The sequence below is a fragment of the Temnothorax nylanderi genome, unplaced genomic scaffold (genome assembly GCF_030848795.1).
Source record: "Temnothorax nylanderi isolate EJ_2023f unplaced genomic scaffold, tnyl_v1.0 TNYL_tig0092_pilon, whole genome shotgun sequence".
NCBI lineage: Eukaryota > Metazoa > Arthropoda > Insecta > Hymenoptera > Formicidae > Temnothorax > Temnothorax nylanderi.
Genome location: NW_027249154.1, coordinates 651,166 through 670,817, shown reverse-complemented (window position 1 = coordinate 670,817; position 19,652 = coordinate 651,166). Strand labels below are relative to the sequence as shown.

General features: G+C 34.5%; 1 protein-coding gene and 1 long non-coding RNA gene across 5 annotated transcripts in view; one reads left to right on the top strand and one right to left on the bottom strand.

The window, feature by feature from the left end:
- The window catches only part of LOC139775094 (uncharacterized), a 46,706-nt gene that overhangs the window by 3,452 nt on the left and 23,602 nt on the right, over window positions 1-19,652 (top strand). For all 4 annotated transcript variants that reach the window (XM_071710824.1, XM_071710821.1, XM_071710823.1 and 1 more), the window contains exons 3-4: window positions 1,006-1,149; window positions 10,204-10,381. In XM_071710824.1, coding sequence (XP_071566925.1) covers window positions 1,006-1,149; window positions 10,204-10,381 — 322 coding nt within the window. The remainder of the gene's footprint in view (window positions 1-1,005; window positions 1,150-10,203; window positions 10,382-19,652) is intronic.
- Window positions 15,908-18,797, bottom strand: LOC139775093 (uncharacterized). The gene is made up of 2 exons (XR_011718733.1): window positions 18,369-18,797; window positions 15,908-16,789 (listed from the first exon to the last, which is right to left on the bottom strand). It is a non-coding gene; the product is annotated as an uncharacterized lncRNA (long non-coding RNA).

Sequence of the window (19,652 nt, the reverse complement as noted above, 5' to 3'; positions counted from 1 at the left end):
TTACTGCGTTTTTTTTGCTTTTCTCTGCCTTTCTGGATCTTCCTATTCCCAGATGATGCCGGATAGAAGAAGCGGGATATACTCTTGAGACTTAATCCTCTGATCTCCTCTTCAATCATTGGTCATTCGACTTTCATTAGGAGGGTGGGAATATGATCGGGAAGGCACTCGTGTGAAATTGTAAATAACAGTATATATACAGATTTACGCAGTCCCTTGCGTCATAACTGTAAATATTATTTAAATACCGATTGATTTATGTTCCTATATATATCACTTTATTCATTTCGGTTATCAGAAAGAAAATTAGATTTGGGTTGGATTGATCGGGCTACGATGAAATTGTATACATTCTGGAGCTCGTTTAGAAACATAGTTATAAAGAGAATTAAAAGAGCTTTAATATGACGTATCACTCGATGCCTATTGCCATTTAAGATTTTTAAAAAGATAGTTACCCTAATCAAGGAGATAAAGTAGCACGATTAAATTTATCACACAATCATACATCTCCCTTAAAAATAAAACTGACGTGTTTCGGCATATTTTGCATGAATCAGTTGGTTACAAAAACAAAACAAAACGAGGTAAAAAGTTTTCGTTGAGGTTTACCATGTATATATATGATATGTATATAGTATATCCATTTCTTTGTGGCAACCAAAATGAAAAAAGAATATATATATTCACCCCTTACGATAAATTCAAAAAGAAACGCTATTCTCATATTTTCCTCATCAAAAATTTATTCTCGCGAGCGTTTGCGAATTACGAGTCGCGAAAGTTTAACGGGCACAACACGATGATGAGTTTCTTCAAATGCCAAGCTCATCCGACAATATATCCGCGTATTCGTATTCGCGTATACGCTGTAACTATATATATAGAGAGACGGTATAGCGCATCGCGGTGCAGTTTACCTTTGACTATCTCGCTTAAACATTGCGCGTTGCGTTTTCACTGGACAGACATTTCACGAAGCTCTTGTGCGTGAGTGTGTTGCAGCTTATTTGGCGTCGAGACGCGGCTCCCGCGATAGCCAGTGCTCCAACGCGTCCAATGTTACCAATGAAGATGTGGGGCCATTGAATTTCAGCAACCATCCGAGGGGCCGGCAACGAAGAACTTCGAATTTTCTCGAGCTGCCAGGTGAGTACATTTATAATTATTATATTTATGGCTGCATCCCGATATTTACTATCAGCAGCTGTCAGTACTGAAAATCTATAGTATACGTGACGTAAAATATAGAAAAACATAGACTTTCAGTACTGACAGTGAATATCGGAATGCAGCCTGCGTAGCTGCATAATTCAAAATTTGGAAAACAATTCACCCGAATTTCGAAAATTCAAAAAATAAAGCAACGATCATGATGAGTTATAAGTAATGCAGTCCAAAAGAGAAAAATTTAAACATGGTATTTATGATATTATAATTATATGGTACACGGTAAATATTGAAATGTATAGAAGTTACGTTGCGTTACATAGTTATATACAGTATACATTATATTATATACCTCTTATAGGTAAATAACTTGACCTTTCTTACTCATTATTACAATTGCTACATTGAAATCTGTTTTTAACTTAACCTTTCCATTATGATATTAATTGAATATAATTATTTAACATTTAACATTATATAATAATAAGTTTGCTTTGATCTATAATTTGTAAGAAAGCAAAAGAGAGAATGAGAAGGAGAGAGAAAGAGAAGGCATCGCTTTACGTAAAAAATTTACTGTCAGACATAATATAGAAATTCTAGAGCCACGAGAAATTTTGTTGTCTGCTAATTAGTTTTCTTACGTGGCAAAAAATTACATAAGACAATTTAAAAGGTAAAGGTTTACTTTGCAAAGAAACTTTGCTGTTATTTTACTTAATTATGATTACAATATCTCTCTGTCTTGCGTAATCTTCTTCAGTATCTTTAATATCATGTTTTCTTCTTAGCAAAATTTAAGATGCTTTCTATTTTATAGCTAGTAAGCAGAAAAAATCTCGAAAGCTCATATTTTTAATACAAGAAATTCAATTCTTTATATGTATACATCTTTCTACTTATTATATATATACAGGGTGGGAGAAAAGTATGGAAACCCTGCAAAATCTCGAAAACTATAAGTTTTACAGAAAAATGTTTCACACAAAAGTTGTTTGGTTTCGAGGGTGCCATAAGATGGTACCATTGGTTTGACCTTGGATGGTCGTTTAAAGCTCACGTAAACGACACCTTTAATTTCTTAAATGGAAACCCCTATTTTTCAATGCATATTCTTGTAGCGAATCTCGAGAGCTTTTCAAAACACTATAATAAAGTATTTTTTCATTAAGAACTTTTGTAATTATGAGGCTTGAAAGTTCTAGTATTTTGACATAAAATACAAAATATCTTGTAAAACATTAAGTTTTCGGTAATGTTACCTTAATACTTTTATGCACAGAATAATGAGACGAATCAATTGGTATGAAAAAAAGACATAGTTGCTTTTAAGAAAAAGTATGCAGATGCGTGTTGCAAATTACATATTTTTTCTTAAAGGAACTGTGCCTTTTTTTCATACCAATTGATTCGTCTCATTATTCTGTGCATAAAAGTATTAAGGTAACATTACCGAAAACTTAATGTTTTACAAGATATTTTGTATTTTATGTCAAAATACTAGAACTTTCAAGCCTCATAATTCCAAAAGTTCTTAATGAAAAAATACTTTATTATAGTGTTTTGAAAAGCTCTCGAGATTAGCTACAAGAATATGCATTGAAAAATAGGGGTTTCCATTTAAGAAATTAAAGGTGTCGTTTATGTGAGCTTTAAACGACCATCCAAGGTCAAACCAATGATACCATCTTATGGCCCCCTCGAAACCAAACAACTTTTGTCTGAAACATTTTTCTGTAAAACTTATAGTTTTCGAGATTTTTCAGGGTTTCCATACTTTTCTCCCACCCCGTATATACAGTAAACTTCCATGAATTTCTTTATGCGATTTATTTCATTTTTTTTGCTATATGAAAGCTATTTTCGCGATTTTTTACAGCTCGCGATAGTTTTTGGGAGTTACTTCATTTGGCATACTTTTTGCGTGTATATACGTATAAAGCGTTATCGAAAGTGCGCTGACGTCGATAGTTACGTTTGGCCTGGTTAAAACTTCGAATGTGCATAGTCGCTTGTCGGGGTAAGGTCGGCAACAGCGAGATAAAATGCTGTTCTGCGGGGTGTTATGCTGATGGAACAAAGTTTGTTTTGCGACAAACGTGTGCGTCAATAATAAGCCCGTGTAGAAAAATTGCAGAAAGTGTAGAACTCCGAATACTAAGGGCATTGAGTACGAGTGCGACGATGTACGACCGTCGCTCAATGTAAATCCAATCAAGTTTGATGTTTAATGTTATTTTCAAAAATACAAAGGACGAATTCATGCACGGATAATTAATTGCAATATTTTAGTTTACGTATATACACGTATACAGCAGATTTAGAGTCCGTGGAATCCTGTGCGCGCGGATTTCTAACTAGCTCAACCTTCATATTTAAAGCGACTAAATTGATTTCGTTCAATATGAGATAGACAATAGCTTTCATGTTTGAAATCCAAATACGTAGAGTAATCTGCAGCATCAATCATGGCTGGATATTTGTTTAGCACGTCGATTAACGACATTTCTGTTGGTACATTTACGGATAATTGCGACGTATAAACAGTTCGAAACATTTGCAGGCATAACTATAATATATATAAATGTAACTAATAAAATTATAATAATATTCATACATTAGACCAATTAATGTGTTATAATATTTTCAGTGCTTGGATAAAATTGTATTCCTTGGACATTATTACTTTTTACATTTTTAAGGATATTTTGTTTTAATAATAGATTTTAGTCGGATTTGATTGTCTATTTGAACGTGATAGCTGTCGCGAGATAATAAAATTGTTTATAGCTGTTGATAAGCTGGACACTTGGGTTGCTAAAAATGATGCTTTAATCTATTCGCGAGCGAATAGCTTGACGTATCGATTGGAATTCATTACTTATTTTTCAATGACTGCATGCTAATAAATTTGCTGTCAATATTTTAGATTAAACGCACTAGTCAATGCCATTATATATATTTTACAAAAATATCGTGTAGATTACATTTCCGTGTATTAAATTTTACACGGAAATGAATTTTATTTGAAATGAATTTTTAAACTTCTGACTTTTATTTTTATTTACGATAATAATACACGATGGATCTATACTCCTGAAATTTTATATTCCCGTTCACTTGTTTTCAACTGTGCGGATTGAAGGAGAGATACAGAAAAAGAAAAAGAGAGCGCGCCATCACCCTTGACATACTACCCCTATTCGTCTGTATCATTTTGCATCCCGAATGGGGCGCAACGTAGCAGTGCGACGTGACGGATAATTAATACGATATTTATTCTCGTTTACGCGTTTCATCACTTTATTATTGTCCCCCGCGCGTTCATATCATAAAACTTAAAGTACTCTTTATGGTCGCTGATCCTTGCTGCGCTTAATGAAGATACTAAAATGCTGAAGCTTCATGCTACATTTCGTAAATGTAAACATAGTGCATGTTATGCTCTCCGTTCCAACAGCGACTAAGTAAAGCAATTACGTATTAATGAACGTGTGCACGTGAGACGTGTGAAACGTTGTGAGCCTACCGCATATGCGGCAGACTCACGTCATAATAAGTTGATATAAAGGGATTGTCTCGTAACTGTCGTGGAATTAGTCTCCAAAGGTGGCCTACTTCCGAGGCTAATCCTCTTGGAGAATGGAGAGATTCATTTATATGCGAATGTCGGGCTTTTTCTCGCGAGGGCGAGTGCGACGGAAAAGCGCGCGTCGTGCGTTTCCACTCTTAGAAACCGACGACGGGACGCGTAATCTGAAAGTCTAAAGTTCATTTTCCGTGGCAAAAGTTGTGTACCCCGCGTTGCACTCGCCCCGTCCGCGATGCTTTAATTAATCGCTCACCGCACTCGAAGTTTAAGGCAGTAATATTGAGTTTAATATACGTGAGCGAAGTGCGAAATTAATTTCGCTTGGTTAAATCCCTCGCCGTTAGGCAACTCCGTGAATTGTGACGTGTTACGAATAAACGTTCAAATCGCGCTAATATTACTTTCTTCGGATTGCACGCGATTAATCGTTTTAATTCGTCACTAAATAACGATTTATCTCACTATTTATCTACCTTGGTAGCTACCGGTGTCTTTTAATGTCCGCGTGCTTCTTCAATTAATATAAATCATTATCGCACTTATCAATTTAACAGTCGCAAGTAATTTAATTTATTGTTGCAAGTAATTTAATTTATTGAGTTTTATCCCTGGAGTTTTATACGCCTGCAGTTATCGCCGATGATCCTTTTCAACTAGATAATATATGCCATCCATCCAGGTGTAATTTGGAAACTGCATGAAATTGTCAGATTATCTAGGTATCCAAAACAGCTATATTAACTTGAAATTAATTACCTCCTCGCTGTCTTTGTTTAGCAAATATTTTGTGCCAACAGCGTGACGCTTCCATATTGTAACAATATTGTACTGTAAACTGTAAGTTATAATAGAATGAGACAAATTGGTGACATTAGTGACAAAATAATAAAAATAAAAATCTTTTTTTAATATTTATTAGGAAGATTATCCAGAATTTTCATTTATTTATAGTATAATTCTTGTTTTTAATAAAACAGGCTTAGTATGCTAACTTGAAGAGTAATCTAAGAACTTCCAAATTGTGAATCTTAAGGGAGACTTATTTGAGTACAAAGTTTGAAGATTTAAAATTTAAAAGACATAAAGATTCAAAGAATCGGCTGTCTTGTGCGTATGACAGATCCTAATATTTTCTGAATTATTGAGATCTCCCATATAATATTATTCCGATGATTCGTGTAGACTTAGGAGATTTTTAAAATCAATTCAAGAACGTAAAAACTCCGCGCGTGAAACTTCCAAAAATCAAGGATACACGCATTCTTCAGGAAATAGGGCATTTTTCCATATTGCAAAAAATTTTTTCAACAACGAGGACAACGTACAATCAAATAAAATATCTTAAGAAGATTTGTCGTTCCTTCGTGAGAATCTTTGAGAGAATTTTTTTCTATCCTTTGTCGCTTAATTCCTTACCTTCGAGACCCGTTCTATTATTTAATGTTTTTCACGAACCCTCTTCTTCGGATTAAATTTCCACGAAACAAAAGTTCGGTAGCGTAAATATAATATGCGAAACCCTGACCGTTAAAATGTGATTATATTGGTAAATTGTTATTGATTTTATCACTGATTTATACGAAACTTTTAAAGATTTACCAGAACTGTTGTAGAAATTCAGTATATAATACAAAAACGTGTGTCAAAACGTTTTATTCCATTTATATTCCGTATTTGATTTCTCATGTAGTTTTTATCTTGTTTACATATTATATAAATATTAATAATGCGACATACACATATTTTAATCTCAATAACAGAGAATGTATAAAGCATGATGTTTAATCTCAATCTTGCTAATTATATGATTAATTTATATTTGAGCACGCGTAACCTGTAGACTTCTTGTCATGGATATAATGTGTACAGTTCATTCCGGCAAAAAGTCTATAGTACTTTCGAACAAGCTAACTTTTAGTAATGCTATTGATGTAATTAGATCCGCCAGCGGAGGCTTGGAACTTCTTGAGTGTTTCGTTGATTATAATTAAATTAATGGTTGAAGTGCTTTGATACATACAAACGTGGCATGCGATTTTCACAGATATAAAGTTGCTGAGCAAAATCTGCAAAGATAAGTATGGAAATTATATCACGGCGCAATTGTAAACATGAAGTCGTTGTTATGATGAAACTTCCTGAAATAAAAGTAGTTAATTATATTTCAGCGAGCAGAACAGCGTATATGCTTGAAAATAAATATAACAGATCGCATATACAATGAATTTTGTTATAAATATAGTAATTTAAAATAAAAGCTATTTAAGGAAAGTTATTTGGTTGCAAGAGATATTCTTCCAAATCATTTTGATATATTTTTAAGTAATTTTTTGTTGTATTAAAAATCATAAAGCAAAATATATTCTTTATAAATTGCAAAATTTATTAATATGTAAATCTATTGTTGTTTGCATTGTTGTATGATTTAAAATTAAAAAAAAAATACGAGTTATCAGCTTTTTTAATACAAATTTTTTCGATCGTTTGTCGTGATGTACAGATTAGTATGATTAGAGCACTCTCTTTTAATTTTTTAAATATTATGTCGGATGAATGCCGAGAATTCCAGGCATTATAGTTTGAGTTTCATGAGTGCGATATTATTAGAAGCTTGAACAGCTTGGATGGTAAACGAACCAAAATACCTGCTCAGAATAATTTTATCCAGTTGGAACGACGGGCATGAATTTAAATTAATCCGAAAATAATGTTATGATCGAACATGCACAAACGTAAGTTTTAAATAACAGAAACCTTTAATTTAAAGAAAATAATATATATGTATTGCATTGTCCGGCTTAATCGCGTGATCTCGGCCCAATGTTTTAAGAAAGTAGATGCAAATTTCATACGAAACAACTATTGACTCAATATATCTGTTATTTTGTTAACAAAAATATCGAGAATATCTTGACATGATGCCAATAGCGCGAAGTAAATCGAGCCAGCAGCCTCCGTTGTAAAAGTGCAAGCAGATTTTAAGTCGGTAGCTTTCCATGAGCAGGATAACCCAGTTGCGCTTATTAATATTAATCATTTTGTTCTTGTCACTTTTGTACCGCGCAGAGAAAAGCATAAACGAGAATGCATAAGGTCGGGAGTAACACAACGGATAACTTGCGTGGTCCGTAAAGATAACAAACGGTTCCGTAAATCATTCCGTTAAAAATCGCTAATGACCGACGTCGCTTGCGCCAGGTCGGTTCTTCCGGCTCGTAATACCATTCATTCGGAAAGCCGTACAAGTCGGAAACGAATCTACCAAGCTCGTTTTCGGTCATAAGCGCGCGGCGGTTTAATTATACCTGTGAAGCTGGGCCGGCCGCCGATCGATTCTTCCTCGTGAGTATATTTACTTGACCCAGCGGTTGGTCTTGACAAAGGGATGAGATCTCGAGCCCTGAGAAATGCATCTCAATTAGTTCATTCGGTTGTATAATTCAAAGAACTCTTTAAATTGGAATCGAATTTCGCGCTGAAGCGCTAATTGCCTTGAAGAAAAAAGTAATACGTGCTTCAGTTGCAAATGTAACTTGCGAAATATCTTTGATGAAAGCTTGGAGATTTTTGTGAATTAAACTTTAGATATGCGAGAGCAAATTTTTAGCCTCCGTGTAACATCGAGTGATCTTCACCTGACAAACTTTTTTTCAAACAGAATTTTAATTTGGAAGGCATTTTCAGAGATATTTAAAATATAGTACGTTGAAAAGTTACAAAAAAGTTATATAATGCGAGATTTAATATTTCAAGTCGTAACTAGATTTTTTGTTAAAAATAAATTTACGTTCGGCTGAGGATAGCGAATATATGTCCATGGAGCTTTTGCGTACCTCGCAATTAATTTTGTATTCTCGCATATACGTATTGTTAGTAATACGCCGTACAATTTAATATGGACTTGTTAGCGATGTGTCCCGAAAACTGTCATATGTTTCATGTCCAAGAACTCAATAATTACGCGCTTTGTTAATTATGCATTTTGTTTATTTGGGGAAAGGTATCGATCGGTATATATGATTCGCAAAATTGTTTGTCTGCAGCCGGGATTTAGGGCATCTCATTATAACAGATAACTGATTAGTGATTATGCATAATGTACATTACACATTTGTTGATATTTGCGGGACGATTCATGGTCGAGTGTCGTCGCGACAATTTTTCCTGCGTTGAAGAAGCCACAGCAACAATTTTCTCCGTCGTTTAATCATCCGTTTAATCATCCGTCGACACTTTTGGATGACAAATTACGGTGAGTGGTCGCTCACTCAAGCTGACCCCCTTCGTCTTCGTTATTCAAGCGAAATAGCAGTCCTTGGAAGGAAACGGACTCGGGAAACGGCATCTCATTTGTATGTCTGTCTCTTCCGTTTCTTGACTTTCTCTCTATTCTCGGTATTACTCGTATTACTGCTGCCGTTTGCACGTTTACGTATTAATACTCTGTTGTGTCAGTCACGCATTTTACAGAAAAGCGAATTACGCGAAGAGCCTTCAAACGAATCATTGAATGATTTGCTAATAATTAATATCTTTTCGAGGAAAATCTAGCTTTCCCGCGTTTGGCCAGTAATTGTGCGATAACGACAGCACTCGAGTTGCATACTAAAATTATTGCTGTGCAATATACAGCTCGACGTTGAATTGATGTCGCTCGGTAATGGAATTGAATATTTAACTGGGCGATATTGGTTTAGCTATACCATCGGTTGTCGTTTATCTAGCCGTGTTATAGCGGCGTAATAACGTCGTACAAAAGTCGGCGCTGTCACGTGCACCGGCAAAGTGTTCGCCTTAGCTAAGTGATTACATTGCATTGCATTGACAAGCTCGTGGTGTGGAATAGAACGGAAAGGTACGTTTTGTGCTAAGTGCCGGATTTTACAACGGTTACATCTGTACCGTCTGCTACACGCGACGCGTGTTAGATTAGCTGTCAACGTGTATCAATTTATAGGTCAATCAGCGTTGATTGTAATTCTACCAGAAGCCGTTTGTCATGCAAGGACCAAACCCCGCTGTATATGCTTTTGATTATTCGCTAGTAATCACGCTTAAACATCGATAAAATTACCATTATCGGCATATCACGAACATCATTCGCGATTATACTTCGTACAAGACGCGCATTCGTACAAGATGTGTCAAAAACAAAGAGATTTATAGTTATATTATTAAAAATATCCATAAATATTAAATACAGACATGTATTAATTATTTTTTCTTTATGAAGAGTTCGATATACATATCATATCTTGATCTTGAAATAATTTGAATTTGTCGCTGCGGTATTATTAAATACTCTGAACGTAATTATTAATGTATCAAGCGTCATTACTAACAATAGTTCAACATATTTTCTCTTTTATATATACATTTTATATTGTAAATAATATTGTTAAAAATTCTCTTAATTAATTTCTTTTTCTATTGTGTTACAGTGCCGAATCACATACGACCTCGTGTGCACAGTCTACCGGAAAAGGCGTACAATCCTCGGGAAAGCGATGACTTGTATAGACTCAGGACGTTCAGCATCACTCACAAGGGTGTCGTAAATCGAGGTGATTCCATCATTTCCAAACGCAGCAGAAGCAACACCTCCGTCAACAGTAGCAGGTGAGTCGCCAGACCGAGATTCCTCAGGATGTCAATAAGCACGGAATAAATTAACATTAGCCTTTAAATTATACTTTACTCGTTTGCTGTCCTCACGCTGTGCGCTGCTCGTAGCGTCTAAGCTCCACACAGAGCTGGATATTTATGCAGCTCGAAATATGAGAACATATAACATGCGATAGACGACTGGATCCTACGGTAAGCCGTAGAAAGATATTGCCGGAAAATATATTAGTGTTTGAAATGTATCGTATACTATCTACATGAGTATGTGCTACGTTATTTCGCGGAAGTCTTATTAGAGATATGTTTATCGAAGATGCACGTAGATTTAGATCTGCGCTAGATAACTATGATTTATGTTGAAGATTTTTAGTTTAGTTTTAAAGAAATTTTTGAAAAAGTTAGACTCGATTAAAGATGATAATATCTCTTAAATCTTCTCTCTTAAAGATGATGATATCTTTTAACATCTTCTTTCATGACGCAGTTATTAATACTGTATCTATATTGTAAGAATTATATAATCAGCTTATCAATATATCTCGCGTAAAGTTTCAAAAAAAATTACAAGAATTTTTATAGACTTCTGAAGTTTTATTCTATATTTTAACTTGATCTCTACTAACTACTATTGTCTCAAGATAAATTAGTTTACATAAGCAGGATTTAGACATAAATATTTTGATAATGTAAACATTATCAAACATATATTGTTGAAAAAGTTTACACAAACTATTTTAACATTTTATAAAGATAATATTACTTTAGCGTTTTTGATCGCGTTTTATATTTTACGATTACGATATAATATCCTGGCGAATATTCTTGGCAAAAAATGGACATGTATATTTAAATTTGTCGCACACATGTTCCATTGCTTTGGATGTAGGAAAGTCAAATATTGACATTAAAAACAGAGCACTTCTTCTCGTTTCCACGTCAATATTGATTTTGGAAGCTGAACGAAACGAAGAATGTCTCGTATGCTTTTCTGAGCGTGGAAAAAGAAAAGAAATCAACGACAGGGAGAGGAAGATATGTTGACAAAGAGAAGCTTCAAAGCGTGGAGGGTATTGATGTGACATAACAATGATAAGACATAATAATCTCAAATACGTGATACCATCTTCGACAAAATATTTTATTCCAAATATTTTTTCCCGCATCCTCCGAGTTCGTCTCTCTCACTCTCTTTCCCCTTATCTTTGTTGGAATCTACCAATTTGGGGAAGCACGCAAGCGAAACGAAGTTGAAGGAAAATTCTTTGCGTTGGGGTATTGGGGGAGTTTAATTCTGCAAGATCTTGTTAGGCAGGCCTAATTTCTTCTTTTTTTTTGCCAAAAGGAGGCGAATCAAAGTTTCCTCATGTCTTTTAATATTATAGTAACAGTATACAACCTACTTTACTTTTAGTTTACTTTAATCATTGCAACTTTATTTTATTTTCGTAATTATATTGTAATTTATTTATTTTTGAAACCGCAGAATGTTAATTATATTAATACTTATTAACGAAAAGTTTCTGTGTTAATATTAATTTATTACTCTGATATAAATTTTAAAAATAGTTTTATAATGAAGTATCAATTTACGCGTTTCCACCATAAATCATATGCATCGCTATAAGAATTTTAACGAACTTAACTTGCGAAGTAGAATAAATAAACATATTGCTGCTTCTGCGATAAACTTTTTATTCGATTTAACTTCAATCACTCCACTTAAAGTGCGCATATCAATTTGCTTCTTATTTCCCGAGTATCATTACCGACGTTTCTCATAATAAATCTCCGGCACTCAAATTTTAATGTCTCCCCATTTAGTAAATGAAACGAAGCGAGTTGCGAGTTCAAGAGCGGACCGCTCTACCAAGTTACGCGAAAATTGCACGTAGATAGATCCAGTCTACCGCTAGATTATTTTTATTTGCGAATCGCATTGGCAACGGAATAACTCTCATAAATAAGCTGCAACTGAAAAGATCGCAAACTCGCTTCTATGAATTGGAAAAACCTTTTCGTGTGCACCGGGCACCGTGACAATATAAATATATCACTCGGGAATTTAGAATCTCGAGGACCGTAGTTTTTTCTTATAAGACACATTGGATGCTTAAAATATGTAGGATGTGGTCCCTCCTAAGAGATATCTCTCGAGTTAACTTTCCCGTATCACGTGTCTTTTATCAGTTAAAGTTGACCTTGTTTGTGAAATCAAGCAATTAAAAGAATAATAGTAAAAGTGACGAGGATATATTTTCTATTAGATTCGTTATAATGACGAATTAATAATAAATTTTGTAATAATATAACTTTAATGTCTTTTAAGTAATATAAAGTTAAAAGTGTTGAGCCTATATTTGTCATATTGTCGAAGAATAGAAATTTTACTTAAGTGGTTATAAATCATTTGCATATATAAAATTTCGCCTGAAATTTTTACACCGGTTATATTTACACCGGCGTATCAGGCATGAATGTACGCGATTCATCATATCGGTTACACGAATATAGAGAGTTGGTCGATAGATAACATACGGTATTGATGACGAAGTAAAGTTGCTAAAAGCTGCTGCCGAGAAAAGCGGAGTGCATTGATTTATATATGTAGATACTTTTACTTCTCGACTGGCAGCATCAGTTTTATATCATTTTATATATTGATGTGCATGCAGAAAAAAGATCTAACGTGATAAATGGTATCACCATAGAATAGTCTTCCAAAAACTCTAGAAGGACTATATTTAAGAATTTATATTATATATTTTATTATCACAAAAAATTAGCATATGCTATTCTAAATATTTTACTTTTAATAAATAATAATCTTTCTAATATAAAAAAATTTCCTAAATCATATTTTAAAAATTTATGATAAGAAACACGATTGTGGTTCACTATTCCAGAATTTTAGCTGCCCTTGCTGATATCACATACATTTCTTATTGGAGGATAGAAATCTAGATTTTCAGTTACGGAATCTAGCATTGCAATAAAGTTACGCTAAATAATGTGGCGTAAATATCCGAAAGAAATGGTCTCCCCTAATCCGCCCTCGATTCCCACGATAAAAGAAACGTGCACATTGGGGCGGATATTTATTGTACAGCAACATTTCGGCACGCCGATAAGGCTATTATACAAGTAAAGTGCGATAACGGTTCTTCGATAAATGGCTTTTACAAGGATAAGGTTAGTGAGCGTTATTGTTCTATTTGCAATTAGCGAAATTCTTACTTAACTCTCTCGTTTCTTATCGGATTGATAAATTTTTAACGAAATCAATTTTTAACGAAAGCTTAAAAGCTATTGGATATTCCGGAAAAATCGACCTCATCTTCATTGGACGTTTCTTTAATTGATGTATCTTGTCTCTATTACGTACCCGCCTAACAATCTTGTTCAGCTATGATGTATTGTGATGGATTGACTATAATATGTGCATGCATTCGAGAACAGGTGATAGATATCTTGTCATCGGATTTCCTTCGAGGTTCAAAGTATACAAAATTATCTCGCAATGTTTTATTTGTGTGTTTTATTATGCTGTGAATAAATGATTGTATATATTGGAAAAAATTTCAATATACCCAGAAAAAGAAGTATTTTTTGAGTATATATTCACTATTTAGATACAACCTTGGATTTCGAAATCCGTGGAAGCTAGCTTCCGACGAAATTAGCTAAGATATCCCAGGCGTGAAGATCTATTCTTACAGAAGATCCTATACGCATTAACAGGCAAGTGTCGAGCTTCTCAAATGACATCTCTCGTTTCTGTCATCCAAATATTTGGTCACGTAAAAGATGACCTCTTGCGTGGAATAAGGCGAGTCACGGACGATTCACTTTCTATTTCTTTCCATCACGCAGGACTTCTGAACGGATATTGGAAGATTGTATGTGGCTCGATGATGTATGTGACCTGCTTTTGCGAGGATTCCCGTAAGCGATTCATCTCGGTTAAATCTGCGTCACGCTTTTATGATTGAGTGTATTAAGAAAGAGAGAAGATAGATTTGATTCAAGTTATATATGTACATATATTTATATATGTATATTTAAATATATATACATTTGTATGTATATACATATATATTGGAGAATCTTTTTTGTAGGCATTTCCTGTAATAACTTGCATTTGACGACTCATGTTTCATAAGTTATGGTATAAATTGAATAAATATATGTCGAGAAGGCTAAAAAATTCTTTATTAATATTAAATATTTAAAGCAATAATTTTTAGCTGATAGACCATGTAGACTAATATATAATCATAGATTCATGAAGTTCAAATCACGTGTAAAATATTTATCTATGCGATAAATATTAAATGATCGAAGAGACGTCACTTTTCTTGCAGTTTGTATGGACTTTTAAGATGATATATTAATCGTGAAAAACGCGGAATTCACTCACAGGACATAGAAGCAAATGTTTCCTGCGGATCATTCGATTCGTGCTCCCCCCGCAATTGCAGAAGCGCCCCGTGAAATCCCATATCTTCACAAGTATATGTTTGCTCTATTTGCCTGAGCGACAGGATATTGAAATTCCCTGTTCGTCGTGTCAAGATCTCAATCCCCCTTCCCCCTCCCAGTTCAATGCGAGGCAGTTACTTGTTGTGAATTCTGAAGACGTTACGTTACGTTGAACTTATTGTTTGCGCAGCTCTAAAACTTTCATCGCTTATTGTACATCCCGCGGAGCACTGGAAGCTTTTTCTTTTTTCTTTTCTTAATCTTAGAGGGTGTCCCTGCGGACTTACCCGGCGGCTTTTCTTTATCGCTCGCCCTCGTTCGCCGTGCTACCCTCGATATCCGTTTTTCTCTTAAATCGTATTTCTTTTGGTCAACACGGTACTTCCTCCTGCTGTCGAGGCGTAGGCGCAGCTGCGCCAGCTTAGTTTAGTATTGCACGATGAGAGGGAGAAGTGATATGAGAATTATGATACTCTAGTTATTCTGTACATGAGGTACATGAGGTAAAAGTTGCTCACGATGGTTTTCTTCTGGAATTTTTTCAACTTTAGCATTGCCGGCTGATGTTACAAGACGCTTTATTGCATTTATGGCAAAATGTTACCAGTAGAATTCTCACGCCGTGTGCATTTCAATTTCCATGTGTATTAATTTAAAGATTTAAATATGTTTGATTATTTTCTTCTTATAACAATATGGTACTCGACGAATGTCATCATTTCTCTAATTTTTTTGCTATTAGTCTTGAATTACATACTGATGCATGATGAAACGATTAATTCAAGTTTAAAGATCATTTTTCAAATTTGCGCAAATGTTAAGTTCATATTTTTTACGTTAATTAATTAATTTATGTCAAGTTATTTATTTAAAACGTATGCACACACATATTTCAGAGACAAATTTCACGACTATACGCACTGAAATAATTGGAGCAATTTATGCCTTGTCTTTGATTTATGCCTTATACGAATGGTTGGAGAGTTACTTTTAAATTGTGTAATTAAAATGAGAAAAGGGTTAACGAACAAACGCGGTATATCATTGCCTTACAAATTTTATTGTACAAAGATAAATGAGTGAGGTGCCGAGACGCGACCGTGATCGATCTGCGTACTCGAGTAGAGAGCGGCGGTGGGCCGGTTAGGGAAAATTCTCGGAAGAAAAAGGGAAGGTGCGCGGGTTTGCTACTTGGCGGCGAACCGCATCGATTGGATAAGGGCCAGAGATTTGCGAGCGTTCCTTCGCGCGCACGTTTTCAATTTCTTCCGCTCCATCCGTCTCTTCTGACTCGTCGTATTTCTTCTCGTCGTATCATCGCATAGCGCGACTGCGTGCATGCGGCGCGGGCACGTTATTTCGGTGCGCAATCTCGTCGGGTGGACGCCTTGACCCGTCAGTTCGACTTTCTCATCCCCGCATGATCATCGACCCTGATTCCCGAGGTCGAATTGGAGAACAGCACCCGGAATTTCGTCGTTAATCTTCCACTGAGGCTCACCATTGCGAATAATCCGCCGCTTTTGGTATGCGAATATTCCTTGCCGCAGGAGAAATTGGATGAATCAAGCGACGTCAAAACGATACGTTTACTTTTTGCCCGAGAATGAATCCTTGAACACACGACGAATCAAATCGAGCCGAATTCCGTTACATTTTTCTTCCCGTTTGTCGATGTCTTTTTTTTTTAATTAGAGGGATTCACATTACTTTAATGGCACTAATCGCTGTACTCGACCGACTCCTCGTACTCCATCGATTGTTGAGATCTGGTAGAGGAGGCAGTGACGGATTTAACTGAGGTCGACGACTCCATGACTGATTTTGTCTGGACGCTCTGCACAGATTTCGATGTCGAGACGGATTTCGTCGCCGATGTTACGTTCAACGATTGCTCGACGAGGCTGCTGCTCGAGTCGTTTACTGAAAGAACATATTACTCTTGTAGATTGGATTTTGCGAACTTCAAAAAGATTCTTAAATAATTCGTGTTGGAGAGAGAGGTCGATTTTGTTTATTACACGGAGAGAATTTTTTGTTATATTTTACCCTTAAATTCACTACAAACTTGGGACAACTTGGCAACCAAGGAATTTTTAAAATATACAAACGACATTTTACAACGTAATAAAAATTACCAAGCAGATTGGTAAATTTTGAAAAATTATTGAAATTTCCTAGATATATTTTAGTAAAATTAATCAAACATTTTATATTTTAATGTAATAGATATTAATATTTTTTATTATGGTGGATATTAATCAGAATAGCTCGCATAAAATTCTTGGTGGTACATGTTCCACAACTACCATGATTTCAGGGTAAATTTTAATACATACTATATTTAGCACATTGCAATTAACGCATTTAATTAATCTCGATTGAAGTTAATAATTTAGTTAATATTATGTTGAAATGAAGACAGAATATAACCTGTTATGAATTTCAAATAATAATGGGAATTTCTAGAAATAAATGTGTAAACATTAGTTAAATAAACGTATCAGATGTGGCTGGTAAATCAGGCTAACTGTTGTGTTTGTAAATAGCTACCAATAATTGACCATATATTGAGCCAACCAATAATTTGGCGTATTATGAATAACTATTACAATACAACAACGCTAAAACAATGCGGTGGATTCTATTCAAAAATTATTTAGACAAAAATAAGATATATACGTAATTTTACTATAGAGTATATATTTGTGTATGGCAAAGAAAGCTACATTGATTATCCGAGATTACGATTTTCCTCATCTTTATGCATAAACTTAAAATTGCATGTACGGAAAAAATAATGTTACATTAGCAACAGCAACTAATTGAAAATAATCTTGTTAATTAAATAACAATATTAATGAAATACGTCATGCCCTTATTTTAACCCAGGAATAGTTACCTAATTTTTTTTTGCGTAAACGGTCATCACAGGAAGTGCTCTTTAAAAGACTCTAATTAAAAGTCACTATTATTAATTGCATATTGTTGATTGTTCTACAATTTATTAGTATTTGAGATCATTATATGTACAGATTTATTTAATATTTTCTAAAAAAGTAAGGAGAAATAAAAAAACAGGTTTAAATTCTCGATCAGTAAAGAAATTGTAACTGAGTTTTATTTTTTCGCTACTATGGTGTAAATTACCCAAGTAATTATTCCCGGGTTAGTAAAATGTTATTTGTTTCATTAATACTGTTATTGAATTAACAAGATTATTTTCAATTAGATTACTGTTAATGCCATTAATACAATGTTACTCTTCTTCTGTGAATTAGATGCCATTGTGAATTAGAAAATCCGTTTGATTCGATAGTACAAAATCATTAATTTCAATTCTACGAAAGTTAAACTATGTTAAGTACGAAGCGCAGAAGATATTTCAAATTGAAAGTGTGCATAAGAGTGCAAACTGGATGAGAAGTAATTGAGCGCAGCTGTAACAATTTCAATAAGACACTTCAAGGCAAATGCACAAACTCCAGTCCGTCGAAATTACCTTTGGCAACTTCCATGACGGTGCTTTCGATGCCTTTGATCGGGCTCACGGGGAGAATGACGCGAATCACCCAAGATCGAAATTGCGAGTGGTGAGAACGTAAGCTCGGAGCTTCGAGTTATTCTAAACTGGTAGCACGATGTGGCGGAGAGGGAAAGTCTATGATCACGTGGCGAGAGCTGAAGCAGCGGGGGAAACGTGAAAAATTACGATGCAAAATATTCGTGGAATCTCGGCCGGTGGTGGTGTGAAATGTAGATGCGATGCTGAGTCAATGCTCTTCGTTTTGTGACGACGATGCGCCGCGGATGGTCGCCCACTTATCCGTCAGAGTTTTCAGAAATAATAATCGCGAAATGGAATTCGTCGTCCAAAGCGATAACATATGACACGTAATCGAAGAAAAATAAAGAAACACGTCTAACTCGATCTGCTGAACTTTTTGTCGCCATCATTTTGCATAATTAATTCCACATAATTGCTATCCGCACGTGAAATTGCACGTGAATTCTTGTCAAAACAATTCGCGATAGTCTCTATCTATCTTACTGGATAATTATGAATAATCTATAAGATGTACAAATGAAATGTATTTTAAATGACAATTCTTATTAGCGTGTTTATTTTGATTCGTAATGTATTCTCTGTATTTTCATTTTCTGCTGTACCATTCTAACATATATATTATGCATATCGACATTACTGCTACTAATAGAATACAGGATAGCTGTACGGCGGCGTCTGCGACCGTTTGAAATGTGAATCACGCTAATGTGCACGCAGTTTTATTCATTCCTCATTTCTCTTTTATAAGTCATTCACCCTAATCCATATTTATTCGAGCATTTTATAAACTATGCAGTTTTCCGCTTTTTCTTTCTTTGCACAATTCTCCAACGCGATTTTTTATAATTAACGTAATCGTCGAATAAAACAAATAAATGAACAGTTTTCCAGTAAAACATTAAAACGGGTTTTTGAATGATAATAAATTTTATACAATATACACGATAATTAATGAATAATAAAATATTTCACATTTCATGATATGGGTACAGTAACTTGTATAGGATAATTCTAGAGGATTTTTATACAGCATAAAAAGCTTTCAAAAAAATTATTTTATAACATCTTTTGTTAGATTAATATAAATTCTCGAATCTTTTTATGAAAATTTATACGCATAGCACTTGAAATACTTTTACGATAATAGTGTATCTTGATAATATAATATAAATAATATTTTATATGTCAAAAATAAGAAAAAGATAGATAATGTGTTGT